Below are 15,452 nucleotides of genomic sequence, written 5' to 3'. Positions count from 1 at the left end.
ACGTTGATTCTAAATGTCGAGGGAAAAACCGGATGACCCGGAGAAAAATTCACACGACCACGGGGAAAACATACAAACTCCAAATATACAACAGCCGTCAGGGTCGGGATTGAACCCACGACCTCCTGTATATCAGGCAAGTCGGTTAACATCTCGCCACCATAGCGCCGCATTTGCAACGGTGACCACCAGAGTGTCGACTGACATGAGCATAACAAACACGTAATTACACGTATACAAAGACACGGGTCGCCCGTATAACCTTTGCATGCTATTGGGGCAAGTGCCGTTTGTGAGCGTGGTAACTTGAACACAGTGCGGACGAGATGAAACGGTCAGTCACTCGCACATCGGTGGGTAAGTCATCTCCATATCATTCTTCTATTGCTACTACCACGGCTTCCATTTCTCCGAACTTCACTCATTCATTCCTCGGTCCATGTCGAGGTCTCGTTCTACCACACAGATTCTTTAATCTCCAGAGACATGTTAACACTAATCTGTTACCCCTTTCAAAAGTGCTGTTTGTTTGCCGGCCACTTGGCGTATTGGGCCTTTGGGCTTTCTGCACTGCATCCGTATAGCGCCCGCTACTTCGCGCAGCAAACTCTCACCCGCCATCGAAGATCTTGATGCGGCAGGGCAGTGCGGGCTTGGCGGCGCGCGATGGAGAGTCGTGGTGACCCTTGGCCGACCTCTCCCGCACACTCTCCCGCGCGTTCTCCCTCGCTCGTTCTCGCTCCAGCTCCTTCTCGTGGCTGCCCGCGACGGTCGGGGCTGACTTCCCCAGTGGGGCGCAAACTTTCACCGCCGGTATCGGCTGCGAAAGTCAGACACGGCAAAGACAACTCAATGCGGGGGCACCGATTTAATATCGATCGCGTTTTTTGCGCTGCTTGCGATTTCTACCGTAGTGCGGTTATTTTTGCTCTGATTTCTATCCCGTAAATAGGCCACATTTCCAAAAGTTAAAGATAATTACCTTTGATGAACAACCCACATGTGTGAAGAGGATTATTTTGAAATGTTAACGGTAAGGCTGCCTGATTTATAATCATCACTTAGTACGTGTATTATTCGTGCCATTGTTATAACCAAGTCGGGGGCAATGGTACCGTGTGTGTGTGGGCCTCCAATTGAATAATCTGAAGGTAACTTTTCAAATTTGGATTATGATGCCGGCGCATACCGGTCTACTCTTGCGAACGACATCAGGGAATATTTAACGTCCTCTGTGAAGCAGACAGCTCGTGATTTAAGGTCAACACACCCCCAGTATTATCCAGGATGGCCTGTCAGATGCGAACAAGCGCGCATGTACCTTACTACTGGAACTGCCCAGATAATTACCGTATTCTCTGGATAATAAGATGCTATGGAAAGGTAGACGTACCCCCAAAACGTATGTGCCCAGTGTCAATAGGGTTACACAAATCTGGTGACACACACACACACATCGACCTTACTATAAAACACACACACAACTGTTGCTTTGAATTATGGGGGATCGGGAGAGGGTAAGGGGGGGAGGGCAAGGGGGGGGGACAGGAAAATGGGTCTCATGATCCAGATAATACGGTACTTTCAGACTTTCCAGAACGCTGCCAGTTTTGTTCATCCTTACTGACGAGGCATCTGAGAGTCGTATCATCGGCACTCATAAACAGCATCTGTCTCTTCCGTTCCTCCCCCCCCTCCACCCGTACTGAATTCATCAGCAACGAACTGAAAATGTGAAAATGTAACGTGGCAAAGTGCCCCCGCCCCCCTGCCCACTGCTCCCCTGCCCCCGCTCCTCCATGCATATAAAAAGGCACAAACATGAATAATGAAGCACTTAAAAACATCACGCACACACACACGCATCGGCCGGAGCGCGTTCCGAATTCACAGAACATCAGGCCAAGGCACAGGCAAAGGAGTTGAGTGGTGAGGAGAGAGAGAGAGAGGGGAGGGGAGTGGGAGCGTGCTGAGGAGAGACAAGGTGGAGAGGAGAGAGGAAGAGTGCGGAGAAGAGGGAGAGAGCTCAGAGGAGAGAGTAGGGGGAGGAGAGCGAGAGGTGAGGAGAGAGGTCAGAGAGAGAGAGAGAGACATGGCCTGAAGAACGGTATGATACAAGTTCAGGAAAGCACCAGTTTTCCCAGAAGATGTCGAAACTCACAGATGGAGGAAAGTGCGTGATAGAGCGCGACACAGAGAGAGGAGTTTGCGAAGGGTGTGAAGGAAGCGCCGAGCAAGTGAAGAGCAGGGAGGGATGGAAGTAGCCTGGGAAAGATTGAGATTAAGCGAGGGTGGAGAATTGAGTGACGAAGGAGGGAGAGATGGATTGAGAAAGGAAGGTATTGAGTGAGGGAAAATGGGGGGAGAAGTGAGGAAGAAGATGGATGGAGGGAGGGAGGGAGCCATCACCACACCGATCTGTAGAAGCCCTGGCAGGTCCGCGCCCCACGGCCACGCCGGCAGATCACGCGGCACGGCACAAGGGGCGCTTGCTCGGCTCCCTGGCGGCGCGGCGTTGCTCTGATCATTCTTAAAGTGAGCTCTTAAAAGTATTATTCCATAAAGAAAACAATTGTACACGATTCAGGGGCTTGATTTTGGCAAGAATCCCCATTCCACAAAAGAAAATATAATTTTGCCAACAGCGCGGCCAGTTTCCACTTACAGCGCGAGAAGCCAAACAGGTAAATGCTTTCCCCGATGGCGCAAACGCGTGCACATCGCCGCCACCGCCGCCGCCGCCACGCCGCTCACATTCCTCACCTGCGCCGCGTGAGGCCTCCTCCACCAGCCCGAGTGGACGAGGGCGCAGGCGCTGTCGGGGCAGGCGGCCGCCGTGCTGTAGGTGGACGGCCCCGTCCGCTGCCTGGACCGCAGGAGTGCCAGCGCCGCGTGCGTGGATACGCCGGGGAGAATGCCGCCGCAGGGGCTCCCGCCGCTCTTAGCCGGCTCCCACGGCCCGTACACCGAGGCCTTGCCATCCGCGGCGGCGGCAGTGGTGGTGGTGTCGGCGGCGGCGACGGTGCTCGGTCGCGCCCGGGCGTTGAGGATGCACCAGGACGCCGGCGTGAGCGTGCGCAGGCCCGGCAGGATCAGCTGCTGAACCTCGGCCAGGTCGGCCACGAGGACGGCGAGGCCCGGCCGGGGGCCCACGTGGACCAGCAGACTCGGGGTGGCCACCGCCTGCAGCACGGGGACCGTGATAGAGCCGGTGCCCCCGTGGGCGGCCGCCCCGGCTGGCAGCAGCACCCGCACCTGCACCGCCGACTTGGTGGTGGCGAGCCCCTGCGGCACAGAGGGTGCGGCCGTCGTCTCCGTGAGGCCGTGACCGTCGGGTTCCTGGGAGGGCAGCTCGGAGGTCCGAACATCGTCCGCAGGGGCGCCTTGAACACCTCCAAGACGGGCTCCCGGGGCCGCTGGCAACAACCCGCTCACGGCGGCGTCGCAGCGTGCGGGGGAGCCGTCGCGTTCCACGGGCTCCGTCGTGCAGAACTGCCGGACGAGCACCGGCTTCCTCAGCCGAGGGGGCTCCGCTTGCTTCCTCGCTTCGCCGTTAGTCCCTCGCCGCGGCGATGGGTCGGCGGCGCCGTGGGGCCGATCCTCCCCTTCGTCGGGACCCAATCTGCTGCTGGCACCAGGTGGCAGGCGGCAGCCCGACGGCGCTGCCTGCATGACGTCTCCCAGGCGTGCGGCGCATTGGTCCCTCTGCAAGACCGAAGCAGAAACCCCGAGATGGGAAGCCTCGCCGCGCGCTTCGTCAGAGGAACCCATCAGAGTGGCGCCTCCCTCCTCACCGGTCACGTGACAGACTACCACGGCAGGCTGGCACAGGCGGGGGTGGGCCAGCTGAGACGGCGACGTGAAGATGGCACGGCCAGGGTGGGGTTCCAAGACGGAGGGCCGGCGAACGGGCACCGCTGACGCCAACGGCGATGGCTGTATCACGCGGCCGCACGTCCGCAGGGCGAGAGCCGCCCCCACGTCAGCCCTCGGCAATGCTGCATGTGCCACGTGCGGGGCGGTTGTGTTGGCGGACGGCATGTGCTGGTGGTCGGACGGGCGATGGTTTTTCAAGCCAACGTCAACGGGGGTCGATCGCCACTGTTTGGACACAGCTCCCATCGAGCGAGCGTCTGCCACGGGACTCGGCACTGCCAGCTGCACAGCTTCGGCTTGCCGGGCCAGAGGGCGAGATGAGCTCTCCGAGTGAAAGCGTTCGAAAGGATTTTGAAACACGTGCCTGGGAAAGTGCTGCTTTTGCTGGTGACACAGCAGAAGATTGTTCTGAGTGTGGGGACGGTGGCTGAGAGGGAGCGGCGGGAATGGTGGCGGAACGGAGGCATGGTGTGGAGCCCACTGGAGGTTTGGCCTGTGCAGCTCAGAGTCCAGTCTCTGTACGGTCAAAGCGTGCTCCAGCAGATATGGCTGTGACCCTGGACGCTCCGAAGACAAGGCATACGCTCCGATGCGCTGTGGGATTTCTCGGCGGAAGACCTGATGCTGGGGCTGCTGCTGAACGTCAGCCGGTGAGGCACCACAACTCTCCAGCAGCTTCGAGTACTCTTTGGCACTGTGCAGGTGCAAATAACCGTCCACCGCCATGGCAGATGCCGCCGCGCGAGCCGCCTCGGGGTGTCCGTTCAAGCTCGCCAGGTGCTCCAGGTACGCCTTCCGGCGCCCTCCCGCCGCTGCCGCTCGTCCAAGACTGGCGGCGACGGGGACGCAGGGCGCCGACAGGATCCCGTCGTCGAACGACCTGCTTCGGCCCGCCTGCGGCCCGGGGCTCGCGCCGCACGGTCCGTGTTCCGACGCGGCGCGGCGCATCCCCCTGCCGGGCGGCTGGAGCGGGGAACGCGGCGGCGCGCCCGGCACGGTCAGAAACAGGGCGGCGCCCTCCTCCCCGGACTTCTCCGCCGGCTCCTTCTTGGGCTTTTCATCGTCCCCCCCCTCCGCGTGGTCGAGCGAGGCCGACGAGAGGCTGGAGCAGCGCGAGAGGGTGCCGTCCGCGCTCGGGCTGCGGGAGAGCGGGCCCGACACGGAGGAGTCGTTGCTCGACTCCACGGAGGCGTTGCCCAGCTCGGAGAGGCGCAGTCGCTTCTTCTTGGGGGGCAGCTTCTCGGCCGGAAGCTTCTCCAGGGTCTCGCTCCTCCGCGGCCACTGGAACTCTTCCTCCCGCTTCTTGCCGGGCTCCTCCCCGAGGTAGTCGTTCTGCTGTTGGTCGCCGTCCGGTTCCACCGTCACCAAGATTTCCGGAATTTTACTCTGCCGGATGAGTCTCCCGTTGCGCGGTGCTTGCGGGTCGGGCTGCGCGCCCCCACGCACCTTTGCACCGCTATCGTCCTTCTCGCTGTCAGCCGTCGCAGGGAAGTTCTGCCGAACCGCGACGCTGTCTCGGGCTCGGTCCGCCGACAGGGACTGGCGGAGCACGACACAGCCAGAGCGCCCCGCGTCGGCCTTTTCAAAAGAGCGGGGGCGGCCGAGCAACTTGGTGTGCTGGATGACGGAGATTTCGTTGTTGCCGGCATGCCGGCCCACGACGCTTTCCAGACTCTGGCCGCGTCGTGGCGCGAACCTGGCGGCCGCATCGGCGGGTGACTCCGGCAGCGTGACGGCAATGGCCCCCGCCGGCGACTCGCGCTCCGCAAAGGGGGTGCGTTCGTGCCAGCGCAGCATTGCAGTGGGACCCACGCCAACTCCCGTGACGTCCATCGGCGGCTCCTGCACCGGCTCGCCTCCGCCGGACACTGAAGTCTCGCCTGTCACAAAGTCCGGCTCATCCTCGTCCCTGATGCTTTTGGGTTTTCTCCGTTTTCCCTGCAGCGAGGTGCGGTCCAAGGCCCCCGGACAGTGAGACAGCCTCGCCGTGACCACGTCTCTCTCCGTGCGGTTGACGCTCACATTAACGCCGCTGCCCTGGCAACTCGGGGCCACGGCCGTCTTATTTTCCAGCGGGACCACCGTTTCAGAGAGCAAGTTGCCGCTGCTTTGCCATATTACGGACGTGACCTTCGTCTGTTCGTGAAACTGCCTCCCTTGAATGTCCCTGCAGGCCGGGAGCTCCACGGCCTGCTGCCTCACCAGCGGTCGAGGGTTTGTGCCGTACGCGAGCACCGGAGAGGATCCGGCGATGGAGCCGCCCTTCCTCGGGAAGCACTCGTCGAACGACAGGCTGGCGCCGGCCGGGTGCCCGGCCGACGAATGACCGCTTCGCGACGGATTGCACGTCGGCATGGAATTGCTGCGGAAGAAACCGCCCGTCTCGAACACGGGCACGTCCAAAAACTCCCCGCTCTGGCATTTGGCGCCGCCGAAGACGACGCTCACGGGAGGGTCGGCGCTCGAGCTCCTGCGGCGGCCGGAGTCGTGGCAGGGGTGCGGTCCCTGAGCGCCGGCGCCGCCGCCGGCACCAGCGCCGCCACCTCGGCGAGAGAGCGCAGGGTCACTCCACGTCCTCGCATCCGCCGGCTCCCCCTCCACGTCCTCCTCGTCGTCCTCCACAGTCTCACCACACCAGCCCGTGCGCGCGTAACGCTCGGCCGCGCGACCCCTGCCCGCCGACCCTTGAAAGGCGAATGACGGCGCGTTGTAGCCGCCGCCGCCGCTGGTGCCGGTGACGGCGATCGGCGCGAGCGGGCTGGCCAGCGACAGTTCAGTGCTGCCCGAGCGGGAGAAGTAGCCCGAGTCGGTGCTCCCCTTGCTGCTGAACGGACTCGGCGTGAGGAGGTGCCCCGACGAGTTCGACTCCAGTTCCCGCTTGCGCCACAGCCGGTGCTTCGCCGAGCGGAGATCGTTGTCGCTCGCCGCCGCCGTCGTGGGAGCCTGCTGCTGCACGCCCGCGCTCCGCTGGCCACTTTCGGTGATGGCGCGGCCACCCTGGCCCGCCCGGACCACCACCACCTGTGGCAGGGTAGAGGCGGCCAGGCCCGCTGGGACTTCTCCTTCGCCGACGTCGTTTCCCTTCCCCATCATCTCCCTTGGAAGGAATTCCTCGCTGCGTGCATCCGAAACGCCCTTGTTTGCTAAACAGCGGCTCGGCACTTCCTCCTTCACCTCCCCCTCTTCACCGAAGAGGGCCGGCGCAGCCCTCGGCGACGTCCATATTTCCTGTCGTGCTTTGAAAGCTCCCCCTGCTGAGGCGTCGATGTCGCGGGGAGCATGCTCGTCCGCACAGCACTCGACGTCCGTGTCCGTTCTCTCCCCATCCGACGGGCCGCCCGGTGGATCCTCCGAGTCCGCGCCGGGCCCAAGTCCCTTGCCCGACTCGCCAGCGGCCCAGAGCGGCGCGGCCCGCACGGCGTGGGCGTGCGACTTGCAGTGCTTGTAGAGGTTGCTCTTGGTCTTGAAGGAGAAGCCGCAGGCCAGGCACGGGTATGGCCGCTCGCCCGTGTGCATGCGGACGTGCTTCTTCAGCACGCTCGGCTTGGCGCACGCCCTGCCGCAGTAGGAGCACGCGTACTTGCCCGGCTTCTTCAACTTGTCCTCCCCGTCCCGGCAGTAGTGCCGCCTCCTCCTGCCAACACCTCCGCGGGTACCGCTCGTGCCGTGTGGAGGCGGCGGCGCTTCGTGCGCCGCGCCGGGCCACCGCTTGCCGCGAGCCGCGCTGCTGGGAGGCGACCTGCCAGGGCTCCACGCCACTCGGCGGGCCGCAGGGCCGGGAGTAGCGAGGTCTGGGTCCGGCGGCGCTGGAGACAGCCTCGTGAGCAGGCGCTCTCTGTGTGACCTTCCTCCCCGCGACCTTCTTCTTCCACGGCTGGGGACGGTCAGGGCTCCCAAGCAGTGCTCCCACTCCTCACACTGCTTCTGCTGCTGCTGCTGCTGCCGCTGCTGCTCCTGCTGCTGCTGCACGTGGTTGTCCTTTGAGTGCGGTTCTGCGAGCAGCGCGGGCCTCTCCCCGGTTTCCTCTCTGCCGCTACAAGCGGCCGCCCGGCGCCACTCAACGTGCGCAACTCCGGCGACAGCAGCCCGATCTGTCGGTCCGCTCCGATCGTTGTCACGGTCACCATGACGATCGGCCACCACCGGCTTGGCGGGGCCCAGCTCCACGGCCCGCCGCGCGGCCTCCAGGGATGTGGCTGCCGAGGCGCGGGGTCTGTTTGCCGCGTCGACAGCTTTGCCGGGAGAGCGACCGGCCTGCTCGACAGCGCTGTCCTTGCCGATCATCGATGCGGGAGGAGGAAGAGGAGGTGGAGGTGGTGGTGCCACTGGCCCGGTGCTCGTCATAGCATCGGAGCCGCGGCCATGGAGGGCGCTCACGTGCTCGGCGCCATTGCCCCAGTGGTTGTGGCTGCTCCTCACCAGCGGCAACGGTCGGCTTCTCCGTCGGCGCCCTCGCGGTTTGTCAACGGTTCAGACGGCAGAAGCGGCGCCCCCCCGCCCGTGGCTGCACGCGGTTTCCAAAGTGTCCATCGTAGCGCATTCCACCGCTCGTCACGTGCCTCGACGACTTTTATTCATCCGGTGCCGTGGCGGCCTCGTGCTCCTGAAAAAGATGAGAGACGTAGAATTTACTTCACAAAGTCTCGAAACTTGCTGCTCATTGTCACAACATTCCACTTTTTTTGCTACATTGGTTGACGCACGGCGCAGACGTGGTGAGATGTGGCATCTTGTGCCGTTCGCGTAGGCGGCTTAACTACGCATTTATTTATCGATTGAATGAGATTTTTGCACTTGTGGTACTGATGGTAGCCGGGCAGCTCGGGCAGCTGATCGCAACACATGGACTGAATCGTGCGCAGTGTACTGAATGCTCGTTCTAAAACGACAGGGCCGCTGGCAGAGCAAGTGATAGACTGACGAGTGGTTGACGAACCCCCCTCCCCCAGATCACGGATTCACGGATTGCCATCTAGTAGCGGCCTTACGCATTCTCGCCGAGTCGGGCTCTGGGAGGTTTGGCTCTGTGGCCTGTGAAAAAATTTTCGAGGAGGTTTTGGGGGCGGCCAAAGCCCTGTTATCCACCACCAACCGCCAGCTACGGCAAGCGCACCGCAACATTTAATGAGATAAACCGACAGCCGTTTGCGTAGCGATGCAGAGAGTAATGCGACGGTGGCCGGGACACTGGGCGGGCAACGTTAATAAACGCGGGATCGGATCCGGGTTTTCCGACACCTGTTTTAAACAGCTTTTTGTTTTGTCGGTGCAGTTCGCGAATCAATTTCCACAGCACGGCCACAAACGACTGCACGATTAAAAAAACAAAACGGTGGCATTTTTTGTACCTCTTCAACCGAGCTATTAGAACGCGAGCTTCTGGATAGGTTTGGACAAGTGAATCCTCGTGAGCCCAAGCCACCCGCAGCGTACGAGTCCCAGCGCCACATCGTGCATGCGCACCTCTGAGCAGCTTGGGGCCTGGGTCCGATTCCCCCAAGTAGGAAACCACTTGGGAAGCCACCCGCAGGTGTAAACTTTCACACCAACCGGCGGTTGCGTGTTCGCGGCGAGAGCGGCTTATACAATGGAGATACGTCCTATGGAAAGTTATTTAGGGAACGTGAAAATGGGAGGGTTTTTTTTTCTACTAATTTATTCATTCCACGTGGCTGAGAGTCTCGAACGCTTGGAGGGGGAATGGACGCACGCAGAGCGAGCGCACACTGAGAGTACAAGACGTTGCGCGCGCGCACACGCGGCACGGGGACATCGGCACCGGACCCGCACGGCTGCCTGCTGATTTCAGTCTCTCGTGAGCCGTGTGATCGGGGGAGGCAATCTGAGAATGATGCTGAATCTTACCGGAAGAGCAGTGGCACCCTGGGGGAGCCACCGCGGTGTAGTGGTCATTAGCGCCACTGGACTTGTGATCCAGAGGTCTCTGCGGGTGACCTCCACCACCCGACAGTATCAACGGGTACAACGCGGTTAGTGGATGCGCAGGTTGCATACGGTGGAGTAAAGTGTGGGGAATGTCACCTCTTATAAGATGGTTCGGCCAGCATGGAAGAGTAGGCGGAAATGCACTGGAGGAGGGGGCTTTTGTTCAGACTGCCTCTTAATGGAGCGAGTAATTGCAGGGGCTGCGCTTTTAACCTTTTCCATTTTCCTGGCGTTGGCATTCCCCACGTGACAGCACTACAGCACCATGCCAATTATGCGAGCAACACCTCCGCACATACCTAACGAAGATTGCTTTCTCGCGCGTTGGTAACAAGCGGCGCTTTCCCGATCAACACCTCCGCGCATAACTGATGAAGCAAAACGCGCTTCTCGCAAATCAGTTTTCCCGACACAATGCGCAGCGGTGGCCTAAAGGTCAACCCTGTGGTCTAAATTGAACGCGCTTTGAATGAATTAGGAAGAGCAGGCGACACTCCCACCAACCCCCCCGCCCCTTGCCCACTTCTACCATTGGGAGGCCAACTTCCGCCAGCCGTGCTATAAGAAGCAGGCAGTTAAACTAAACGATGTTTTATTTTAGCAGGAAAGGCACCACTAGGCTATATAGAGCTCTTTTTCAGAAGCGACCTGGCCACAAATGATAGCTCAACCAAGTGGCTTACCATCGTGTGGAAATTTGTCACACGTTTCTAAACACTCTAAACGCACGTTTCTAATTGGGGTGGGAAAAACCGGAGGACCCGGAGGAAAACCCACGCGGCCATGCAGCCCTAGCATACAACACCTGGTATGTTTTTTTTTTACCAGGTAAGGCTCAGTGAGCCATACAGCCCTTTTTCAGAAGCGACCAGGTCACAAAGGATAGCTCAACCAAGTGGCTTATCATGTGGACATTTATAGCAGCCAAATACTGTCAACGCACGTTTCTAAATGCGGAGGTGAAAACCATGGAGAGAACATACAAACTCCAAATATACAGCAGCAGGCATCAGGGTCGGTTTCGAACCCACGACTTCCTGCATACCAGGCGAGGTAGTTAACATCTCCTAGCCACCGAGGCGCCCGCTGCAGGGGCTCCACCTCTACCTTTAAGTTTAAGGCAACGCTTCAGCAGCTGCTTCTCGCGATGTGAGCTTCTCGTCAAAAAAACATTATTCGTCGTCAGTGTCAAATATTTCGCGCAAAAGCTGTGCCCTCGTCGCCTCGGCCATCGGTGGCGCGTCAGGCGTCGCCGCGCTGTGGCGCAGGCCATAAAGCAAGCGACCCAGGCAAAGAGCGTAGGGCCCCAAGCAGCCCAAGGGGGCCCCCCGGCATGCACGAGGAAAAGAAGAGACGTGTCAAATTACCAGCTCAAATTAAAATCCTAATCAACACGAGGCGCTGATTGACCCCAATTAACCCTCTCCCATTCCGATGACGGAGGTGTAAATGAAATCAAGTTGTCAGTTCGTCTTCAGGTCGTGAAAAAAATACATATTAACGTTTCCTCCGGCGTTTTTCATTTTTTTTAAATAATACTCTTTTTGTGATTAATGAAGTGTCTGTGTCTGGTATTCAATGGCTAACTATTCATACGCGCTCAATTTACAAATGTAATTCTCATCAGGAACCATTGCGTAAACAGGGACAGTCTCCAACTCTTATCGTCCACTGTCTGTCTGGCCTCCGCCCATTGCCCGAAACGCAGCCTATTCGATGTATTTATTTTAAGGCCACACATACGGTGTAATTATCGAGTTTTTTTTAACGGTAATTGTGTTTTGCACCTTGCTCGAGTGTGTCTAGGTTGAAAGTGCGGTGACGGCATTCCAGAGGAACACCGATGCCGAATTGATTGGATTAATTAAATTACGACTTTTTTGAAAGAACGACTCCAATGGCGCCTCTAATTGAAATCTTTACCCGATGGGGAAAACGCCATCACAGCAAACAGATTTAACAATGCGCGTGCACACATACACACACACAGATGTAGTCAACCGTGCGAATCGGGGTGTGGGGGAAGGACAGCAACCTTCATCGTAATAGTAGAGTCACCGATGTTCACCCATTGATCGTTTCCAGCCCGCTTGTCGTGCTACACCAGCCCACGTGGGGTTACGAAGCATCCTCTGAATGCAACCGAGAGTCTCGAGGTATGGTACACAAGAAATCGGGCGAAACACGCTTCTAGAGATTTGAGGAATCTGGATGGAGAGAGATACAGCAGCGTACACATGGAAAGAGGAAGGTCCTGAGTTTGCGATGGGACAGGGGGGGGAGGATGTGAGCAAAGGGGACAGATAGAGGAAGGCAAATACAGACACAGGGAACAGCAGCAGAGAAGGAGCAACGAGCCACGCGCTATACTGGCTCTGCCCTCTCATCTCACTCTACTGCGTGGAGGGGAGTAGAGTGAGACGAGAAGTAGGACAGTGCATGGAGGGGAATAGATTCGAGATGAGAGGGGAGAGATTGCAGAGTTCGGGAAGGGGGGTGGAGTGAGATGCGAGGGGGGAGGGAGGAGAGTGCATGGAGGGGAGTAGATTGAGATGAGAAGGGAGAGGTTGGAGAGTGAGCGGAAGGGAGTAGAGCGAGACGAGAAGGGAGAGGTTGGCGAGTAGGGGAAGGGGAATGCAGGTAGGTGTAAGAAGACAGGTAGGAGAGAGTGAGTTCTACGGAGCGGGAAGGTGGACCAAGGGCGAGCCCCCTGGAGAATCTTCCGGACGGTGAGGGTCAACTCACAGCGGCTGTACGACCGGCTTGCGTGACAGTGGAAGGATCTGGCGACTGGGGTAACGCAACCTCGTGGGGGTGTCCACGTGCGCGGGCGTGCCGCTCGAACGGCGGCACGCGGGAACGCTCGGCCGATCGGAGAAGCGCCGCGCGGGTCCCTCTCGCGTTCGGCGTTTGCGCGTTCGCCGATCGACGCCGCCCCCCCCCCCCCCCGTTGGTGCAGCGTGACTCACCCCGAGGGTCGAGGTCCCGTTATAAATAGCGGCGCGACGCAGGAAGCGGCGTGCGGGCGTACGCGCCGGGCGATACGGCGGGGTTTTGGTGAGCACGCGATGCGCTTTGTTGATAACGAACGCACCACACACACACACAAAACCGCGCCGTGGCTTCCTATTCACAAAGGGGTCTGACGCGGGCGGCTGCTGATCACTCCGCAACGCCGCCCACTCTCTCTCTCGCTCTCTGTCTCTCTCCCGTCGACTCCGTCGTTCCGCTCAGACAAGAACGCGGCCCGAGTTCAGCAGAAATTCCTCTCCCGGCTGGCAAATGCGGTCACATGACACTCGCCGCCCCCGCCGTGTCGAGAGGAATTTTCGTTGACTGCTGGAGTGCCGGTGCACGGAATCAAATGTGGGACCTTCCGTCCGGTAATCACCAATGTCGCACCCCTCTCCTTTCTTGTTTTGGGGCCCTTTCGGCCTGTGGACCCCCGGTGTAGGTGCACCGCGTACGACCCGATAGCTTTGATGTCGCTGGCTGGACAAGACGTTCACACGACCCACGCTGGGATTACGTGGTTTGACCGTAGCCGATTTGAAAGCACATTTAAAAGGCAATGCATCGTTGCAGAGATAATTGGTTTCCCTGTAATCGTACCTCCACAGAAGAAGAAGCGCTGATATAAATGTCACATTTCAGACCCACTGTTGCAGTTGTGTACAAAAAAAATGTAATCCATTCTCAATCTGCTGCTGGAGAGACAGCGACAACAGAGACCCGCCGTGACGACGTTGCCATTTTTCATCACAGTGCTCCTCGTCGCTCTGTGTGGGCGATCGAACCTCCCGCGTGGAGGTTTCTTTCTTCAGCAATCGTGAAAATTGTTTGGGCGGTTCAGTGTTGTTTTAACGGCGGGGGGAGGGGGGGAGGTCTGCACCCCCGCGGATTGCTACCGTTGGAACACACCTCCCTCCCGTGATTGGCACACTTGTGCCACATCGCGCGAGGCCATTTTAATTAACACCATCGGTTAGAGCACACCGTGGAGCCCCGCGCGCGCAAACCCCCCCCCCCCCCACACACACACGCGCAAACACGGGCACGCGCAAGCACGGGCACGCGCAAGCACGGGCACGCGCACGCCGGGCGCGTGCCCGTGCAACAACAACAACAACAGCCGCCGCCGCAGTTGGCCACTTCACGGCGGCGACGACGTTACCAACACCGCGCTTGGTGCCCTTTGAGGCCGCGTCAAGTGTTGAAGGCTCACTGGCCGGTGGTGCACGGGACAGACCCAGGTGCATCGACGGACTGATATGACTGGCTGATGCACCACCTGTGCTCCCTACTGTGTCCCCAAGTCGGTGTTGTTGTGTCGCTCCGCTGCACAACGCTGTTGCCGGAGGGCGACTGCCTCCAACTGCCCAGTAGCGTCCTTAAAGAGCCTCATGCACAGATGCTGATCTTGGTGGGGCTCATGGTAAGGCCCCGCCTCTTCGTGACATGCTCCAGGTTCAACAGCAGAGCCTCTAACTCAGAATGAGCAGCAATTACCAGATTGCCAGCATACTTACATGGTTGAACAATCGGCAGCCATCCCTTGACCACACCCGGGAATAAATCAGCCTCCAATTGTATCCTTAGCAGAGGAAAATTACTCTGGGAAAGCCATGGAAAGCTTCTCGAACTATGAGAATGAAAAGGAAGTTAAATAATGTAGGAGCCGCAGGACATCCCTGCCGTACCCATAGGTGAACAGGGAATGGCTCTGACTCCTGGCCGCGTAGCTTTACCCAGGCCTGCCCACCATTATAAATGTCCACGATGATTGTGAGCAGAGAGTCAGGACCCCAAAAGCAAAAAAGAACAACCCAGATGCCTGGCCTATTGATGATATCATAGACCTTGACGAGGTCAATAAAGCAGAGATGGAGGTTTCGTTGAAATTGCTTACACCTCTGCTGTAGCAGACGGACAGAGAATATAGCGTCTGCATAGAACTGCCCTAGCCTGAAACACCATTGGGGTGCCACCAAGCCTTTCCTCGTGTGAGTATGTGATATTGGGCAGTCTGAAACAAATGCCACCCATCCCTCAGCAATTTTCTGGTCTCAGACTCAGGATCACTCTTTGTACTTCCTCAACAGATGGCACCTCGGCCAGCCACTCACAGGAAGTAGCTACTTACAATATTTGAGGCACCGCAGCCCCAGCAGGATCATCCCCACCTTGCCCTGTGATGTTATCTGGCCTGAGGGACCCCCCCCCCTAATATGTCACAGAAACGCTCAGCAAACCTACAGGCCTCTTCCTGGGGGTCAGAGATCTAATCATAATTCTGACTATCGCCTGATGAAGCTGGTTATAATCACCACTCTGCAACACACGATGTGCTGAATTAGTAACTAATTGGCACGTTTTGTTTACGTGACAACCCTTATTAATTCGCTGTGTTGGGTGGTGGCGGGTTTAACCACATTTATATTTACGCGATCTAACCCCAAAAAAACCCTTTATTATGGATACATACACCACCACCACACAAGACAAACACCCACCCTATAACCTTAACATCACTTTTGGAGCAAGTACTGTTAGCGAGCACTTATGAAAGTCGGCATGGCACACAAAGGGGTGGGGGGCCAGCACCACCACACAATCGCTACCGCACACCC

The 15,452-nt window shown here is 58.7% G+C and overlaps 1 protein-coding gene across 4 annotated transcripts in view; it reads right to left on the bottom strand.

Annotated features, from left to right (window-relative positions):
• LOC144732112 (transcription factor HIVEP2-like) overlaps window positions 1-15,452 on the bottom strand; it is a 54,698-nt gene that overhangs the window by 18,828 nt on the left and 20,418 nt on the right. For all 4 annotated transcript variants that reach the window (XM_078613426.1, XM_078613400.1, XM_078613416.1 and 1 more), the window contains exons 2-3: window positions 2,764-8,479; window positions 615-820 (exon numbers count right to left, since the gene is read on the bottom strand). In XM_078613426.1, the coding sequence (XP_078469552.1) occupies window positions 615-820; window positions 2,764-8,220 (5,663 nt within the window). In that variant the 5' untranslated portion in view covers window positions 8,221-8,479. The remainder of the gene's footprint in view (window positions 1-614; window positions 821-2,763; window positions 8,480-15,452) is intronic.

Source organism: Lampetra planeri, chromosome 2 (assembly GCF_965212315.1).
Source record: "Lampetra planeri chromosome 2, kcLamPlan1.2.h2, whole genome shotgun sequence".
NCBI classification, from domain to species: Eukaryota; Metazoa; Chordata; class Hyperoartia; order Petromyzontiformes; family Petromyzontidae; genus Lampetra; species Lampetra planeri.
This window is presented reverse-complemented; position numbering and strand designations above follow the sequence as displayed.